Source organism: Symphodus melops (genome assembly GCF_947650265.1).
Source record: "Symphodus melops genome assembly, chromosome: 10".
In the NCBI taxonomy this organism is placed as follows: domain Eukaryota; kingdom Metazoa; phylum Chordata; class Actinopteri; order Labriformes; family Labridae; genus Symphodus; species Symphodus melops.
Window position 1 is genome coordinate 21,524,897 of NC_136700.1, and position 19,065 is coordinate 21,543,961.

Below are 19,065 nucleotides of genomic sequence, written 5' to 3' on the forward strand. Positions count from 1 at the left end.
GGCACAGAGCCAAAACAAACGAATAACATATCAAGACAGTACGGAGCTACTGAATGTGCGGCCACTCACGTCGGCGCACAGGTGAGAAGTGTGAATGAATACGGGTATAACAAAATAAACACACTCAAGCAGACAAATAACACAATCCACATGTAACTTGGAATAAAATGGAGATTTATTTAGAATATTAATGGAAACATTGAGACAGCATCAGTGTTCAGCCTGCAAAGGAAAATAACAATGAAATGAGTCTTTTTTCTTTTTTAACACTTGTACACATCTTATTTTTTTAAACTTGGGCTCAATATTTTTTCTCCAAAAGGACTAAATGACATTTAGACTTTGATTTTACTCAGACTTATTCCAAATAGCCCCCAAGTAAATTTACTGTTAAATTAGCTGATGTGTGTGTGATCTTCATGTGTATGGCTTTGGAAAGAAAGCCACTCATACATTGTTACCTGCACACAAGGGTAGATGTACTGTGTCTCAGCCTGGTCACCTGAGAGGAAAAAGGAAGAAGAAACCAATGAAAAGCAAATTACTGAATTAAGAGATCGTGGAGGAAAACACCTCGCAATCTTGGCTCATCTCTGCAAAGAACCCCATTTCTCCCTCAGGCCTTAACAACTCTGCATGCTATAAGTGTACTTTTATTTTACTGTGAAGCAGACAGCTGTGCTATTATAATGAGACTCTGGCTACCACTGACTTTGAGTTACACAGTCCAACCTGGAACAGCAGTGACTTTTCAGACTTACAGATAAGGTACTTCATGCTCAAACCCTGACTCTGTCTGCTAAACACCACAGCCTTTGTCTTTAAAGAATGTAATTTTAGCTCACTTGGCTGGTAGTAGTCGTAGATCTTGACGACAGCTGGCTTTAAGTTCTGCACCGAGAGCTTCTGAATGAGCTTTAATTCATGATTGATGGGGGTGTCTTTCGGCAACTATTAGGAAAGAAAACAGACGATATTATTAGAAACTAATGTGCGGAGCATTACTTATTATTTCTCACTTTGACTCCTCTCACCTCCGTAAAATAAACCATAACATGATCTTTCTTTTCTTCCACACGATCCACCAGCAGGGCGCGTTTGAGCTGTGAGGAGACAGCAAATTATTATCACCATCATGACGACATCATCATCTCTCAGGTTAACAATGAGGTGTAACTGACCTTCTTCAAAGACTCTGGGTCTGGGATAAATCCAGAGAGCATTTTGATGTCCAGGATCACCATGTTTGTATTGCTCTCCGCTCCGCTGTATCTGTACACAGCAGTAAATTAGTTACACAGGGACTTATCCTGTACTCAGTGCACTGTGAGCTCCTTCATACAACAGTTATTGGCCTGACAACAAAGACATGATTAGACTGATGTTTGGAAGTCAAAATCAGTCATTGACCATAAGATGCGTCCTTTCATTTGTTCTCAACATTACAGTTTATTTCAAGAGTATATGTATACATTTTATTTTACATCCTATAATAAGTGAGGGACAAGAGGACAATTTGGGTGCTGCTGCAAATATCAGGCACCGTTTACTACAGCAGTCAGTAAGGCGTTTCACTATGATACACCCTGCAGGCTGTGCAGCCATCGAGGTATTTCAGAGACGGGGCAACAAAGCCTGATGTAGAATTTTTAAGTTTTAGTATAGTATTTGTATTCAATTGGAGCCAAATTGGCTCCAGTTTGTGTAGACAAACTTACAAGCTTACAAACTTACAAACTTACAAGCTCTTGAATTTCAGGGAAAGCCTGCGTCTGTTAGAGGCGCTGCCACAGTCAGCTTCTGGTTCGACATTCACCATCAACGTGCTGACAGCAGTTGGAGTTGGGATGTTGTAGTGAAGAGAAATCTGGAAAACAAGTTTAGAAAGATCTTCAACTCTTCTCACCTGAAGCTGAAAGTTTTTTTCGTTGCAGCTTGTGAAAGCTAAACATGTACTGTTACTGTGAGAAACTTGCTGCGATATTTGACTTTAAATGGATCCCATGTGAAATATTGGGAAAATCACATTTTGTCTTCAAGTTTATTTAAACAGTAAAGCCTCATTGAGATTTAGAAGCTCTTTCCTAAAAGTGTGCTGGTGTAAGACAGAAACACATATCTACATATCTACAACCTGATGCATCTTCAATCTACTTTTTAACACATTTTAGAGACCCGCTCCCCCAGACAAATCCTCCTGCAGCAGAGTCAAAGCTGCAGAAGCAGTGAACCTAAAACTTATGTTCTCCCTTTACAGGACAGATAGTGTTTTGTGAATGGGTCACAGTGGAGACAGAAATAAAACATACCACATGTTCACCTGGACCCTCAAGACGATTCTATTAGTGTTATCAGCAACAATTTGTTTACACGTTTACTGACCTGCGCTGAAGCACACGCCGTTCCCTTCACCTGCAGGCTGTACTTTTCGGCCCTGCCCTGCAGCACCTGCTCCTGGTAGAGCAGCTTGTTTTCTTGGTTCACGTCGAAGAACAGCTGCATGCTGGGAGACTGGATCGTCACCCTGCTGGAACCTTTTGGACTGAACACCAGGGTGGAGTAGAGAGCCAAAGCCTGGAGAGCCACCACTGTGTCCTACGACAAACACGAGATCAGTAGTATTTGTTATGAAGGCTTTATTTACAGGAGGAAATGCAGACTTAACCTCGATGATGATGAAAGGTGTCTTTGCCTCTGGGAACAAAAGCATTAACACCATAACTGCTGAATCAACAGGGCTACATAAGATATATTTCTAAAAAGCAGGTAAGAAAATGAGTTTATAAGTTTAAGACACTGTTCATGGAGGAGTTCAAATTTTATGTCCACAGATGGCTGACAAAAGCAACACCAGAAACAACTAAAACTATAGAAAATACATTTAAAGAAAACAAACGACTTTAGATGTTTTGTAACTGTACTTTCCTTCTTCTCTACCTGATGCATTTGTGTACAATCAAATTTATGTTGGCTAACTTGGTTTATAAAAAGAGTTTCTAGTTGAGTCACAGGCTTGTCTGAGAACATTTTTAGTAAAGTATTTCTCTTCTAAAAAAGTTCACTTTGACTCTATTTCAGGGTTACCTGTGTGGAGGAGAAGCCTCCATAATAGTTCTGCTGAGTGGTCAGCCATCTGACGATGCGTGTGGAGTATCCCAGGTCTTCAGCAGTGGGAGAAGAGATGCTGAGTTTGGCCAGCAGCACATAAGAGCTGATCTCCACAGACAGAGAGGAGGAGGTGTCTGTTGCGCTCTGAGACCAGTGGAGGTAACCTCCTGAAACACAAACACACTCATGGTGAGCTATACTGTCAGAGCTACGATACCAGAAGGGTTTCCTTGAGGGGGAAGACTCACCTTTTTGTATTGCAACTGTGTCAAGGTGTCTCAAAAGGTGAGCACGGGTCTCCATGTCACCTGCCAGGGTGAAGACGTACGCCAGCAGAGCGGTGGCGTAGGTGTTGCTGAGGTCACTGATGGACTCCCTGAGGCAGGACAGGCTGCTTTTCACCACAGGATCCTGCAACACGTTTAAGAAGCCACATGATCTGATAAGGAAGTAATCATCGTAATAAATAAATTAAAATGTGACGTCAAAACTCTGACATTTAAAATAATCTTGTTTTAATAAAGAGTCATCTGTGCGTCACTGAAATGGTACCAATGAGCACTGCTCATTTCTGCCCCTGTCTATAGACATGCTAATATCTGCACGTCTGACGGTCCTCCTGCACATCGACTGCAGTGAGCATGCATTAATGCTTTAATTGGGAAGAACAGCAGAAAAATACGACATGCTGGCTAGTGAAGGACTGATCATCTTGGATTTGGGTAAATGCCGAAATGACCTGGATAAAGAAAACCTGGAAGACGTGTCCAGACTTACCCGTCTCTTATTTTCATGGTTAAGTGAAGAACAAATTAAAAGTTTGCGAGATACAAATCACATCAGCCTCCAGAGATGAACGGCACAAAAGGTAAACAGTCAGCAGAATAAGTTAAAGCCGTTTCACTGACTGACTTTCACTTTGGCTGTCCAGAGCTTCTTTTTGTGTTTTTGATGGAACCGTTTGTCCTGACAGAAAGCTCAAACCTCTGTTTGTTCTGAATGTGTCTCTTTAGTGAAGCACATGCTGCAGCTCCTGGTGCTCTACTGCTCTCTGATTGGTTAAATCATTGACAGCACACATCAGCTGTAGTCACCTACACTTTCTTTAAGATTTTAATTTGGGCATTCTCAACGCCCCTCGACTCCTCTTTCTAATTCAGTGTGACGTTGTTGTTTTACCTCTATAATATAACACACACAACAAAGCTGTTGAACAAGTCTGTACTTACATTAACAGACGAGTTCATCTCCAAGAAGGCAGCAGTGATGTACGCACTGAGAGTCACTTCATCAGAGACGCCGCCCTGAAGAGAGAAAGCAAACGGTAACAGGGATGTCCAACGATACAATAACACTAAGGTTTAATCAAAATTACAATTCTGCACACAGTTTTCTCTAAGCTGATAAGATATGAAACAAATCAGCTCTTCCGTATCTATTAACAGAATCATTTTCACCTTGGAAATATAAATATGTGCCGATAAAGCCTTTTTTTTTTTTTAAATTTGACCCACAGAGCTGACTGGTTTGTCATTTCTACACAGACAGTTTGTGTTTACCTTCATTCTGTTGTTGAAGAGTTTCCCCAACTGTTGGAAACATCCATGTTCCTGCTGTTTGCTCACCAGCCAAGACTTTGACTCTGAAATCTTTTCTGGGTCGATGAAGACGAACAACTGTGCTTTGGCGAAGGATCTCAGCACGAAAGCCGTCAGCCTGAGAACATGAAACAAAGTTACACCAACATCTAAGTGAAGACTTGATTCTGATTGGCTGCAGGGTGTTAGTTTATTCTGGATAATGAACCTCTTTACTCCCAATCCTGCCTTTGTTTGGTGCACAACATCCCCTTACATTTCCTGTCTCTCTAGAGAAGTAACAACAACAAGGGGCTTAAACATTTATTTCCATGTCTCTGAGTAGTATCAAAAGATCCATAATGCAGCTGAAGAAATTAAATTGAAATTAAACACTGAAAGAGTGTCTGTTCTGCACTACATCCAACCATACAAGGATCTTAACCTTACTTAGATTAGACATTCACAACAACAACCTGAATGCATAATGGAGAAATAGAAACATTTGTCTACACAGAACATGTGGATAGGATTCAGTAATGTTCTCACCAAGTGTTCCCTGATCCACTTCCAAATGTGCTGTAAGCTCCTCCATGATGCTTGTAGTTCAGCTGTCTCTGGTAGCCTGTTAAACAATCACAGATGAAAACCGATTGACTGCACTGAACACTTTCAACAGGTGAGCTGATGTGAGAACACGACGGGAAATATTCAGGAAGATTCACAGAAAGGAAGTTGGAGGTGATGCTGACGTTTCGTTATGTCCCTCAGTATATGAGCTCTTCTTGAATTCAAGATTTTTTTTTGATTAGGTTTGTTTCTTTATTGGTTGCAAATGGGATGTTACTATGACAACCATTTGGAGACGAAGCTTCTATTGCATCTGTACAACTATCCTAACTGCAGGAATCTTTTGTTTTTAACACATCATGCAACATTTGTTCTAAGTAAGTAAAAACGATGAGGTTAGTTGAAAGATGGAGGAGACTGACTAATTATTTTATTTTTTGCATTCCTAAGAAAACAACAGATACACACCACTGGTCAGGAAGTTGCCAGCCTTCTCCATGATGGCCGGGGTCAGCTGCTGTGTGTTCTTCAGGTATTGGAGGATGTAGATGTTCGGGGCCAGAAGAGCCATGTTCTGCTCGCCACATCCATATGGCATCTGCAGCAGCCCGTCCAGGTTCTTCAGAGCTCGGCCCAGGATGTCACCTGAACAAAAACACAGACTTCATTCATTGCTGCAATTGTGGACACTTTCAATTTGACTGTAAATGGTTAAAAGTTTAGCAGATCAGCAACACTGGGTCTCATGAAAAAAGAAAACCCACCTACACAGTTTTCACATTCACCAAAGGTTTCTTATCTGGGATTTTTCCTCAGCTAAAAAGAAAATCTACAAACAGTCGGAAGGAGTTGTACCACATTAGAGTGTTTATATGCCAGCTGAAGAGAAATCAAATCATTTCATCTGAAATCTGAGGGTGAAAGTGACAGAAGTTAGAAACATATGGAGTCAGAATTGAAACATTTGGAGGGTTTATCTGTGCTAAAACTTTCTCCTGTTAAATGACTGAACGAGTGGCAGAGTGGTATATTAATATCTGTGTTTGAAGGGAACTTCTTACTGTTGACTTAGCAAAGACATTTTAGACTGAAGTTCTTAGTTTGCATTCATCATTTCATTTGTAAGTTAGACAAACAGTTCTGATTTAATACAAGTTGTATACATTTGAGTCCTATCTAATATACTATTAAACCTATTTTGTCATCTCGGGGTGCTGCGTCATTTTCTGTATACCTGTGTGACCAATAAACCAGTGTAGCATGCTGGGATACACAGCTGCACGTTGTGAACTTTGACCTATCAGATTCACCACTAAGGAAGATAGTGTCATCATTTGTTTTGGGGGTCTCTCCGAGTGGCAGACTGTGGCTTATATAGCACAGAGATTTATATTCTGGATGTTTGGGTATTTGATTAGATAAGGACGTTTCAGCACTTAGATGTGTGCAAGTAAACTTCTGAGTCTTGACTGTTGATTTTGTCTTTACCTACAGCAACAAATCCCAGATAAGAAAATGTTGGGGAATGCCAAAATTATCTAAAAAAAAAAAACTGTTCAATGAGTTGAGCAGAAATGTCTTCTAAGAAAGATTGGTGACTGAGGTTCATTGATCTTTCCGCCACCTTTATTACTTCGCTCTTTATAAACACCATGAATACCAAGGTCCATAAATCCTTTCAGGACAAAGCCACACATTGAAGTCTGTTAATAGCTGTGAAGACAATCACTCCACTGCAGCAAAGAGAAATCATCAGTTTACCCAGGACTGAAACAAGAGCACGGGCAGATCCTTGGATCACATTCTCAGGGAGCGATATCTCGACTTCCTCTGTCAAAGTCTCATCTGTAAACACAAAACAAATCCTTTACAGAGAAGAACAAAACGAGGACTCAGAATAAAATTCAAAAAGACCGACATGATGATGTGGGGAAGAATCTTTTGTTTTTTCCACACTGACCTTTGGGACAGAGCAGCCAGTTGTGGGTCTTGATCACCTCGGTTCCTTCAGCCTGAGGAGCAGAAATGATGTCACTTGCACATATTTAGCATGAGATGCTAATGATAATACTGTGATACTACAGAAAAGAAAAGCTGATCTCAATGTCATGTCCAGTCTCTTTTTATAGCCTGGTGCTATGATGCATAAACGCTGCTTTAAATTAGACACTGTATTCATTAGTGTTAAAGACTAACTAATCCTTCAAATAAACGTAAACAGTGACTGATCGCTCTGCAGGATCACACAAAAATAGTATGACTTGAATACTGTAAGTTGTCAAGTTTTTCAAATACAAAAATAATGCTGTTGAAGACGCCTGACCCAAGTAAAAGCAGGGTGAGTGCGTCGATTAATAACATACTGGTACATCAGTTGAAGTTTCTCTGTATGAGTTAGAGATCCTTTTTCATTGTGTTGTAAGGTACAAACCTTTACAATGAGGGATTTTGTGACCACGTCGACGCGGCCTCTCTCCGGCACGCTCACAATCTCATTGTTACATGAAGTGTGAGACGCCACAGCCTCAGCAGTCACAGACACGTTCATAACCCCTGAAACAAAGTGAGAACATTATCAACAATATGCCAGACAGCCTGTTTACACTTGTATGAGAACAACTTTAAATCCATTTCAGTGTCGGCAAAAAGGTAACTTTATATACTAGTTTGTAGGGTTTTTTAGGAGAATGGTGACGATGAGTATAAAATTGTTTTTGAGCGGCTTGGTCTGACATTTACTCAACATTTTCAGAGTGCATGAGTGAAAACAAACAGTTTAAAAACAAACACAAATAGACTTGACCATCACCTAAAGCTGTGGCATCCATGATCCAGCTGAGGGTCTTGCGCTCGTTGGCACATAAACATGACGTGTACTGGTCACCAGAGAGGGGGGTGAGCGTGTAATCCAAGGAGGGGGCTGGAGTCACAGTGACCTGTTGAAAAGAGACAACTGTATTTTATCATGTTCAAAACGCAAACAACCATTGATCTAAAAAAAGATCCAAACAAGCTCTTCATAATGACATCGATAAGCTTTTCATCCAGAAAATAAAGTTGATTGTGACTGCGGGTGTCAAAGGTTTTTGTTGACATTATTTTAACTGATTTCAGGAAGTTAAGAGACACAAGTACGTTGTTGTAGTCCTGAAGCTATATCTGCTTTAATGGAGTATTTTCAACTAACTATTTACTTTAACCCCTTCACATTACCTCATATTTTTTTAATATTTATAGTTAAACTCAGTAAAAAGATGAAAACAGGATCCTCTCAGTGCAGCGGGGGTAAACTCCAGGTGACCGGGGGCTCTTGAAGATTAAAATGTTTGTCTCACTGCAGAAGGGATGCCACAGCATAATCTGACTATAAACATTGGTTACCATGATGCAGCTGGACAGGTAGTTAAAGACGGTCGCCTTCAGCTCAAAGTTCTCGCCTCGGATGATGGAGTAAGGCAGGCTGAGCTCCAGGAAGAAAGGCTGGAAGACGGTGAGCTCTTTACGAGGAGCTAAACCAAAACCCTGAGGTGACAAACAAAAAGCCTCCGTCTCCCAGGTGGTGATGGTGTCAGGGACAGTGACGGGCACATCCTTTGTTCCAGTCTCCCTGAAGCAGAAAAAATAATGAACACAGGTCTGCATTATGACTTGAAGAAATCAGGAAACATTACATCAAGTGTCACTCTGAATAACAGCATTACCAGTTTGCACAGTGCTTTCAAACCTGATGACAACCAGTTCATCAGCATCAAAGCAGTGTAGGATGGATCAACAAACAACTCTTAAGTCAATCCATTTTTATCAAGTTCTCGTCTCTTTTCTTTGATTGGCTGACGTGATCCTGCTTGGTACAGTAAATAAGACCTAAACTGTGTTAAGAAGCTCAAATCTTCTCTATACAGCCTGAGCTCGCCCTTAGATTTATGTTTTTTAATAGTTACATTCCAGCATGTTGTTTTGTCTGAACTGAATTTTGGTTCCTCTCTCCTTTAGGTTTTCGAGGTGCAGTCTTTAGCCGGTCCACTCACCACATAGAAGGACGGCTTTCAATGGGAATCTCTGGTGTAACATAATGAGCTACTGAAATCACATCAAAACTTTTGTAGTGCTTATTGTGAAGTGCATGCTATAAAATGTAATCCTGCAGGTGTCACTGCATACAATCATGTGTAAAAGGTAGAAACGCTTTGGGACATTTTGCCAGTTGTGTGATAGAAGCTCACCCAACTTCCACAAGGTCCCAAATCCAAGTCTCAGGGAAAAAACTGCGGACAGTCTCTACAACTCCCTCATTAGAATGACCGCCTCCACCACCTCCAGCACCTCCAGCACCAGCCATGCCCATCCTGGCCATAGTAGGAACCATCTCCATGTCGTAAACTCTATATCCTGTATAGGAACCAGAAAATATTTAATCAGAACACGTTATTAAAATCATAAGCAGCTTCAGCTTCTGAGTGGCTCTTTATCAAACAGCTGCAAAGAAAACAACAATACCTCTCAATGACAAAGTCAACGAGCAAGTACAGTATGATAAATGAAAGACAAAAAGTCACCATAGCCCCGGTGGTATTCTTCTCCTCTATAGATGAGGCACGGTGGCGTCCGAATAAACAAATTGGTTGCCATCTTCAGCCCAACACTCTAGATAAAACATCAACAAAGGAAACTCACTGAAAATGTATTAAATAAAACCTTTTTTTTGTTTGTTTTTTTAATATTTCAAACATTTCATAAGAATTACCTGGAAAACATTGTAAGCATCATCTGTGGCACGCCGTGGGCGATGTGGCATGATAGATCTTTTTGATCTCACTGTCAGGCACTCTAAAGGGTCTTCAGCTGAGTATGGAATATGTGTAGATTTTCTGACTGGTAACAGATTAAATATCTGAAAAGAAAGGCAGCTGAATGAGTTTCCAACAGGGGACAAATCTGCCATGTTGAAGAGAGTCCCCTGGTTCTTGATTGAGACTAATAGACACTTGGTTTATTGAAGCATTTACCTTTTCTGCGTCCAGAGTTTTCCCGGGCTCTTTAATGAGGACGCTCTGGTCGACAGCGCTCAGTCCACACAGAGAGTCAGGATGGGACGTCAACTTCAGGATGTTTTCCTCTCCTGGGACAGCCGAGGATGGAGAAAACTCCAGTGACACCTGACAAAGAAAAACTGTCAGTGGGACACAGTAAAAGTGTTTAAGAAGCAAAGTCTGTGAGACAAAACACACTGACCTTGTGAGTGAAGCACTTCTCAGTGGAGAAGTCAGCACTGTGGGCGATCACCGTCTCACTGGGGAGGACAGCGTAAGCCACAACCTGGACGTCTGGAGACATCTCAGGGGACACTCTGAACTTGAAGGACATCTCGCCCTCAGTCACTGAAACAGACAGAAATATATGAATGGTTAACAGGATACCCTGTGCAGAGCCGATACTTTCTCAAGTTCATGGTTGCAGAAACTTTTGCTGCATTGATAAGAAATCCTATATTTTTAAAACTTATATTAAAGATTAGCTGTAAGAAAGTTTTTTTTCAGTTTGTTGTCAACGAAGTGAAACTTCTTTGTGTTCCTGAAAGTCCTTAAATTATTATAAATTATTATTATTATAAATTATAAAATTATTTGCCATGTGTTGCAAACAGGGAAAAGTGGTGTGCATTGCTTTTGTCCAGCCTTCCCAGGGGCCCCCGTCATGTTTTTGGGCCCCACCTCGGCTCCAGTCATCACTGGGTTATTGAATTCATGTTTGTATGGATTATGGATAATTATTCAAATAAAACCACTACATTAAAAGCTAACAATGTTCACAACAGTGGAATTTTGAGATTTTTAGACGCCCCCCCTCTTGTGCACAGGAGACCCTGTATTACAGAGGAACATGGCTTTTGTGCGTTTAGGTTTCCAGCAGCCTTAAAACAAAGTTCAGTTTGTGTTTGTCGAGTGAATAACCTCTGGGTTATACAAAAAGATATGAAATCCTGCCTCCCTCTCTCTCCAGTGAAGAACTCTTTAAACAGAGGTGAGACAAATGGTTACATACTGGGCCTTCGTGGACAGAAAGTTCCTGATTCAAGCCAGTCTTTTAATACCTGATTTATCTTGGACTTCAACTTGTTTGAATCCTTGCCATACAATGGCTCCTCTGGATAAGACCTGTGGGGTTTAAAAGACACACTGAATAAGTAATGCTCTCTCACAGTGACACCTCATTCTTATTACGGCAGATTACAAACTGTGCTTTTCTTGTTTGTCAGAAGAACATGAATAGACTTCCAAACAGTTCACCCACCAGATACATGACATCAGCAGAGCCTTGAGCTTCTCCGACTACAACGAAACGGATGAAGATTTCTGCTTCTGTATCACAGGCAAGTGGTTGATCGTTTTTCTTCACCTCCAGGGAGCTGATTGTTTTAGTTTCTGGAGCAAAAGCTTTGACCGAGGTCAGCGTGTGCTCTCCGGTTTGGTAGTACGGAGATCGATGCCCATCGTATCTCACTGAGGGTTTGCTGCTTACCTAGATCGTGGGGTGAAGTTGAGAAATGAACCTATGAGTGTTGAGCTTCAACCAAGTTCAACAAAGAATAACTTCAGTTTGAGTTCCCACCCTCTCCTCTGAAATAATACTCACTTCACATCATTTTGGGTTTATAATGTAAACCTGTTCATTTAAAGTAACATCGTTTTCAGGTTCATGAAAACTATGATGAAATAATATGCTGCAGAGTCTAAAACAACTCAGTATACAGCTTCACAACCCTCTGTGTAACTTACTATGACAACATGGGAGTATGTGTGTAGTGATGTCAGATTGATGTCTTGTTTGCGTCTATATGAACATACAGATCCCTAAAAGGTGTAACAGAAGTATGTACATCACATATTCTGTTCTCGACTTTTTCCCTGCAAAGAAACCAAATCCCAACCAACACGATCGATCAACCCGACAAAACAGAAAGCTGTACATTCCTGTTCATAAGACGCCAAAATCCAGTCTGAAGCAGATATTTGTGCATAGAGATGATCAGTAGCAGCGTATTGATCATTTAGGTCTAAACCTTTGTGTGTTTTGATGTTGTCTTAGTTTCTAGTGCAGTTTCACATCGTACTTACAAGAAGCTGGATGTCGTGTTTAAACTCAGCTGTGCTGATCGTGAAAGCTGCGACACCTTCACTGTCAGTTGTGAGATTCTGCAGCAGACGTGACGACCACCTCTCTCCCTCAAACAAGTGCACCTTCATGCCAGGGATGGGCGTGTCGTCGTAAGTCACAGCTTTGACCTGTTAAAAGCACAAAGTTGCATGACTAAACGAAAAGCTGAGACTGTGCTCAGGATCTGATGCACGAGTGAGCGTGAACTTACTTTTCCCTCCACATCTGATCCTTTGTCGTAAATCTTGGGTGTGTCAATGAAGAAAACCTTTCCGATGACGTAGGATATATCAAGTCTCTTCTGATTATGGAGTGCAATACCTGTACAAGAAGCCTCAGTGTTAAAGCTCATAAAGATATAAACAATGAATGGACTTCAAAACAAGATTGACACTTGCCTGTTCCCTCCTCCTCCACGCTGGCCTTGAGTTGCAGTGAATCTCGAAGCACTTTTTGGTCAAGTTTTGTGAAAGTTGACATCTTGATAAGAAAAGTTGCACAGCCGGTCTTATCCGCCTAAAAAGTTTAATTTAACAGACTAATTAAAATCAAAATAAGGACATTGAGGTTCAGTCTCCAGTTTTGTTGAAGCTTGGTTCAAGCTGGAAAACAATCTTCTGTTCTTTGTTTTGGAATGATAAGACAGGAGCCTTTATATACTTTCTTCTGTATTTAGTAGTATGCAGTATGTTGAATGTCAAGTAATGCATGTAAGGTTCCAGCAGACTCTACCTGTTTTATCTCCATGTGAGATGGGGGTGTTATCTCAGGGACACGATCTGGATTATCAGGGGTGACGTCAAAGGTCCTTGTATAATAGCGACTGAGAGGTCGGTGCATCTCAATTTTAACATTTCCTGGGACAGGCTGCCCGTATGTATATCTACATAGACAAATTAAACATGGTGTTTGAATGGAGACATTTTCTGTTAGTTTGTTTAAGAGTGAACGAATGAAAGAAGCTTGACTTACTTTGCACAAACTACAACTTTGATGTCTTCTTGTCCGATACTAACTTCACCAGCTGCATCTATTTTGACTTCAAATCTCGGCAAAACTGCAGACAAAAACATTTTATTATTGCTTCAAGACAAACATATTGAAATAGAAGGTATGAAGCGAAATAACTCACCGTATTTCTCCACCTTAAAGTTGTGAACAATTTTCTCATCCCCAATCGACACAATGACACTGTAGGTTCCTTCACGAGCCTCAGAGTTTAAGGAGTAAAACAGCTGCAATATTTTCCCATTGGATTGTTTTTGTAACCACTGTCCAATCCTGTTGTTGGCTGAATCCTGTATATGACGAAGGTGCAAAATTAAAATACAGGAGAAACGTGTATTCAAAACAGAATTAAGCCTGGACCAAACTGCTTGTTGTTGATCCTTTTCGAAATATTTGACGACATTTGGAATAAAAGTAAAAAAATGTAAACTGAGTTTCACTTTAATTTAAAGAATTAATGCATTCTTGTGCCTAAAAGCTGAAGGATGTCTCTGTACATGTGGATGAAGCGTGGAGATGCTGACAGCCAAAAACGGTTTAACAACTGTTAAAATAATCAAAAGTCTAGTCAACGTCCCATTAACAGAACACATATACAAAGCACACAGAGGTGGAATTGTTTTCCTCATGAATAAAGTTTACGACTGTCTCATAAATGTTTCGGTGCAGCTTCCACCAACTCTCAACAGGTGGTTTTTACTTCACGATAAACGTGTGGCCGCCTGCAGATGTGTTTGGGAACTAGATTATTTTTGCATAAAATGGGACCAACTTCTCTCCCAAATGACAGCTCATTTTAATTATAGAAAAACACCGGCTTATTGAGACGCTTTTCGCTCTGCAGCTCAGTGTCAAGGGAACACTTTGCATGATTTGTGAATAAGACGTTGTCTTTTTGACATGTTTGCACAGGTTAGTGTGTAATACTCTTGTGAAACAGGTCCTGATACAACATCAAAAAAGGTGAGTAGATATTGTCTTACCTCAATTTCAATGACAGTGTACTGTGAAAAAAGAAAGATGCATTAGAGGATATTTTGATTCTGTCATTGTTGCCAGTGTCCTTTTGAGTAACTTTTACCTTTCCATAGAAAATCATTCTTTTTAATTCATTACAAAACACTCTGATTTTTTTTTTCTTCATGTCCACTCTTTAAGAGTCTTCTATCATAATCATAGTTTGGCTTTCTTGTGAGTTTCAGGACCAAACTGCTAAACAATTTTACGTTGACTGAACAATAAATCACATCTAACTGTTTCAGTAAATCCATTTAAAGATTGGTAATCGGCCTGATCTGGTTCTATATTTAGATGAATAAAATCTAATAATCCAGGAAAAAGCTGTTTACACTCTTACCAAGCGATTGACAGGTCTCAACTTGCTGTCCAGAGAGACGACTCTGAAATTCACTGAGGAATGTGCAAAGAGATATCATGAAGTTAAAACATTTAATCTTCTGAGTATTCTTTTCAAACCATCAATAAATCAGTCAGTCATCAATCAAGCATTCACTTAATATTCAATCAGTCAGTCAAGAAATAAAGCATCAACATCTATTTTATGTAGGAAGCATTTGAAAGCCATACAACAAACAAACAAAGTTAGCTGTTTTTTGCTGACCGTAAAAAAACTTTTTTGAAACTTGTCGTCGACATCAAATTCAAATTTGGCATAAAGTTGTATGTAAAGGCCTGTTTACTACAAAACAATGACATTTCTCAATGTCATCATTAGTATGATTGATACTTGGGCATTGTGTTGTTTTTTTAAAAGTTTCATCGACAGTAGGGGTTTAAAGATTGATAATTAATTTTCCAAATGAATAATTCAGATTTGGAAAATAAAAATGGATTTCTGATTGAATTTATAAATCATTAAAAATGATTCTCAGACACTTTAAATACCGAGGGTAAACTATACTCAAAATATTTTGATAATTTCAGACAAACAGAGATCCTGCCCACCTTCTCTTCACATCATCATAAACTAATCAGCGTTACCTGTTTGTCCTGGGAGGTAGATCGGTTTATCCGTTTGGATGAATGTGCTGGGCTGGTAGGCTTTGATCAGAACTTTTCTGACTTCTTTTGAGTTAAACGTTGCCCCGCGGACCTGCACCTCCAACATCCGGACTTCATCTTGAACTGAAGGAGCCTGTGAAAGAAGGATACCTTTCTTTGACACCTGGAGAAACAATGGACTTCTACATGAAATCCCTCTCTAACACTTTGGTAAAATGTCTGTCCGAACTGTCTTGGTTTGTGTTTCCATATATTTACTTGAATAATCATGATTAATTTACAAGAAAGGCAAGGCAAGTTTATTTATATAGCACATTTCAACAACAAGGCAATTCAAAGTGCTTTATACAAGACATCAAAAGCATCATGCCAGAGGAAAGAAAAGATACATACACATAAAAGTTAAAAATCACAGAAATCATTAAAACTTAAAATTTGTTCAAGTAAAAACAATTCAAATAAAATTAATTTTAACTTTTAAAAAGGACTTAAAAGTTACAGTGCAGAGTAAAAGATTAAAACCTTTATTAAAACATTTGAGTTAAAGGCAGCAGTAAACAGGTGAGTCTTTACCCTTGATTTAAAAGAGCTGAGAGATTCAGCTGACCTGCAGTTTTCTGGGAGTTTGTTCCAGATATACGGAGCATAGAAACTAAAGGCTGCTTCTCCATGTTTGGTTCTGGGGACAGAGAGCAGACCTGTACCAGACGACCTGAGTGGTCTGAGCGGTTCGTAGTTAATTAGCAGGTCACTCATGTATTTTGGCCCTGAACCATCAAGCGCTTTATAAACCATCAGCAGGATTTTAAAATCTATCCTCTGACAGACTGGCAGCCAGTGTTAGGACCTCAGAACTGGACTGATATGATCCATTTTCTTGGTTTTGGTGAGGACTCTAGCAGCAGCGTTTTGGATCAGCTGTAGTTGTCTGACTGATGTTTCAGGCAGACCTGTAAAGACACTGTTACAGTAATCGAGACGACTGAAGATAAAAGCATGGACAAGTTTTTACAGGTCCTGCTGGGACATAAGTCCTCTAATTCTTGAAATGTTCTTCAGGTGATAGTAGGCTGATTTTGGAATTGTCTTGATGTGGCTTTTAAAATTGAGGTCTGAGTCCATCACCACGCCCATATTTCTTGCCTGGTCTGTAGTTTTGAGTTTAACTGACTCTAACTGTGTGCTGACTCTTCGTCGCTCTTCCTTTGCTCCAAAAACAACAACCTCTGTTTTGTCTTTGTGAAGCTGGAGAAAGTTTTTGCACATCCACTCATTGATTTGATCTATGCATTTACCCAGTGCTTTGATAGGACTATGATCTCCTGGTGACATTGTAATATACATTTGTGTGTCATCTGCGCAGTTATGATAACTTATTTTATTGTTTTTTATAATCTGAGCTAGCGGGAGCATGTAGACGTTAAACAAAAGAGGCCCCAGGATTGAACCTTGGGGAACTCCACAAGTAATTTTTGTTTGCTCAGATTTGAAGTTACCGATAGACACGAAGAAGTCCCTGTTCTTTAGGTAGGATTCAAACCAGTTTAGTGCTGTCCCAGACACTCCAACCAAGTTTTCCAGTCGGTTGAGTAATATATTGTGGTCAACTGTGTCGAACGCGGCACTGAGATCAAGTAAGACGAAGACTGAGGTTCTGCCACTGTCTGTGTTTAAATGGATGTCATTAAACACCTTGACCAGAGCTGTCTCAGTGCTGTGATTTTGTCTAAAACCTGACTGGGAGACATCAAAACAGTTGCTCAATGTCAACAAGTTATTTAACTGTTGAAAAACTGCCTTTTCGATTATTTTACCTAAAATAGGAAGATTTGATATCGGCCTGTAATTGTTCATTATTGACTTGTCTAGGTTGTTCTTTTTTAATAGTGGCTTGTGACTGCTGTTTTCAGTGCCTGTGGGAAGACACCTCAGGAAAGAGACATGTTTACAATCTGTAATAGATCTGGGGCCATGACGCAGGAAACTTTTTTGAAAAAACCTGTTTGCAGGATATCAAGACAGCAGGAGGAAGAATTTAATTGTTGTATAATTTCCTCCAGGTTTTTAAGGTTGATTAAATTGTGCCATGATGTTTAAATTGTTTTTAAATGGACACAGCACATGTCCTGATCCTGATTTTGAATTACTGACATTGTTGTCTAATTTTCTGGATTTCATCAGTAAAGAAGGTGGAAAATGTATTACAGGCCCTGGTGGAGTGAAATTCAGGTGCTACTGACACAGGAGGGTTTGTTAGCCTTTCCACAGTAGCAAACAGGGCACGAGCATTACTATTGTTTCTGTTGATGATGTCAGAGAAGAAGGATTGCCTTGCATTCCTCAGTTGTGAATTGTAAACGTGAAGTCTCTCTTTGTAGATGTCATAATGAATCTGCAGATTAGATTTACGCCACCTGCGATCAGTTTTTCGACACTCTCTTTTTCCGTTTCTTACAAGTGTTGTATTTCTCCATGGAGATTTTTTCTTACCAGAGACAACCTTCACCTTAGTAGGAGCAACAGAATCAATAATGTTTGTGATTTTAGAATTAAAGTTATCTACCAGCTCACTGGCTGAGCCCCAGGACATGGCAGGTGTGGAAGAGAAAGCTCAATGTTTAAATTACTTAAAATTCTACAGATGATTTCAGCAAAAAAAAAATAAAAATCAGAAGCTGACCGTAAACTTAATGCAGGTATGAAACTCCTGACTGGATGTTTCCTCCATGAGAGTCATATTCTGCTGCAGGGACCTCAGAGAGACAGTCATCACCAGGGTCTCATTGGGCTTCAAGAGGCTCGCACAGAACGGCGTTTCAGCTCCAGCCTCGATGACTGCAGGAATGGTGACCATGAACTGCCTGCACACAACAAATTGAGCATCAAAGTATTAAACTTAAAATCAAACAAAAATGTGAATTTTATCAAATTTATCAACAATAAAAGGGAACTTACGGCCCTGCCACTGCTTGATCCACACACATCAAACTCAGGTAGACAAACAGTGTCCATGTTAACGTCTGAACCCCAGGACGACCCATGGCTGACTGTGATGAACACCAAAGACGGCCTGTCTTAAATAAGCTCTGCCAAAAATCAACACACCTCTCCGCCAAATAACATACGACCACTCATCAATTCTGGGCAGCTTTTAAGTCAATCATTTACTGTAAAGACAACAGCAAAGTCCTGATTTTCAGTCAGAAGGCCTTCATTAAATAAGACTTTCCATTTACATATAATCTAATCTAATAATTTATTCTTTTTAACTTCACTTAAAACTACTGGAGCTGAAAAATAAAGCTGATGCTTTTTGTACAAAAAACTGCAGTTCTACGAGCTGAAAGACAATTGCTTAAGAACCCAGCTTAAACAGCAGACTTGCACATGGTTACAGCATGGAACAAAATAATAGTCTAAGTCTCTAAAGCTCAAAATGTCAAATGAACATGTCAAAGGTTTCTTTTTTGGGTTGCATAAGTAAACACAACATGACCTAAGCATCTTGTCGGCTTTGTCGGAAAGGAGGGAGGAATTGGTTTTTAAATTGGCCCAGATTGTCTCAGACTGTACCCCACATAACAAAAATAAAACCTGCTTGTAAAACCAATTCCCACGGTTTACA

The 19,065-nt window shown here is 39.9% G+C and overlaps 1 protein-coding gene across 1 annotated transcript; it reads right to left on the bottom strand.

Annotated features, from left to right (window-relative positions):
- Window positions 1–210: 210 nt before the first annotated feature.
- On the bottom strand, window positions 211–18,492 carry LOC306830029 (alpha-2-macroglobulin-like; the record flags this gene model as incomplete). Its single annotated transcript, XM_079353246.1, has 36 exons — window positions 18,396–18,492; window positions 18,121–18,301; window positions 15,420–15,573; window positions 14,776–14,828; window positions 14,402–14,422; window positions 13,543–13,708; window positions 13,383–13,467; window positions 13,143–13,293; window positions 12,809–12,926; window positions 12,622–12,731; window positions 12,371–12,538; window positions 11,547–11,774; window positions 11,347–11,410; window positions 10,488–10,633; window positions 10,262–10,411; window positions 10,000–10,146; window positions 9,812–9,899; window positions 9,479–9,644; window positions 8,637–8,862; window positions 8,065–8,191; window positions 7,687–7,808; window positions 7,216–7,267; window positions 7,017–7,100; window positions 5,724–5,900; window positions 5,235–5,310; window positions 4,668–4,824; window positions 4,338–4,412; window positions 3,357–3,519; window positions 3,085–3,275; window positions 2,383–2,595; window positions 1,743–1,867; window positions 1,182–1,272; window positions 1,035–1,103; window positions 846–951; window positions 462–502; window positions 211–222 (listed from the first exon to the last, which is right to left on the bottom strand). Exons 1-36 carry the CDS (start codon window positions 18,479–18,481, stop codon window positions 211–213), a joined length of 4,389 nt encoding a protein of 1,462 aa, XP_079209372.1. The 5' UTR covers window positions 18,482–18,492.
- Between the last annotated feature and the right edge of the window lie 573 nt (window positions 18,493–19,065).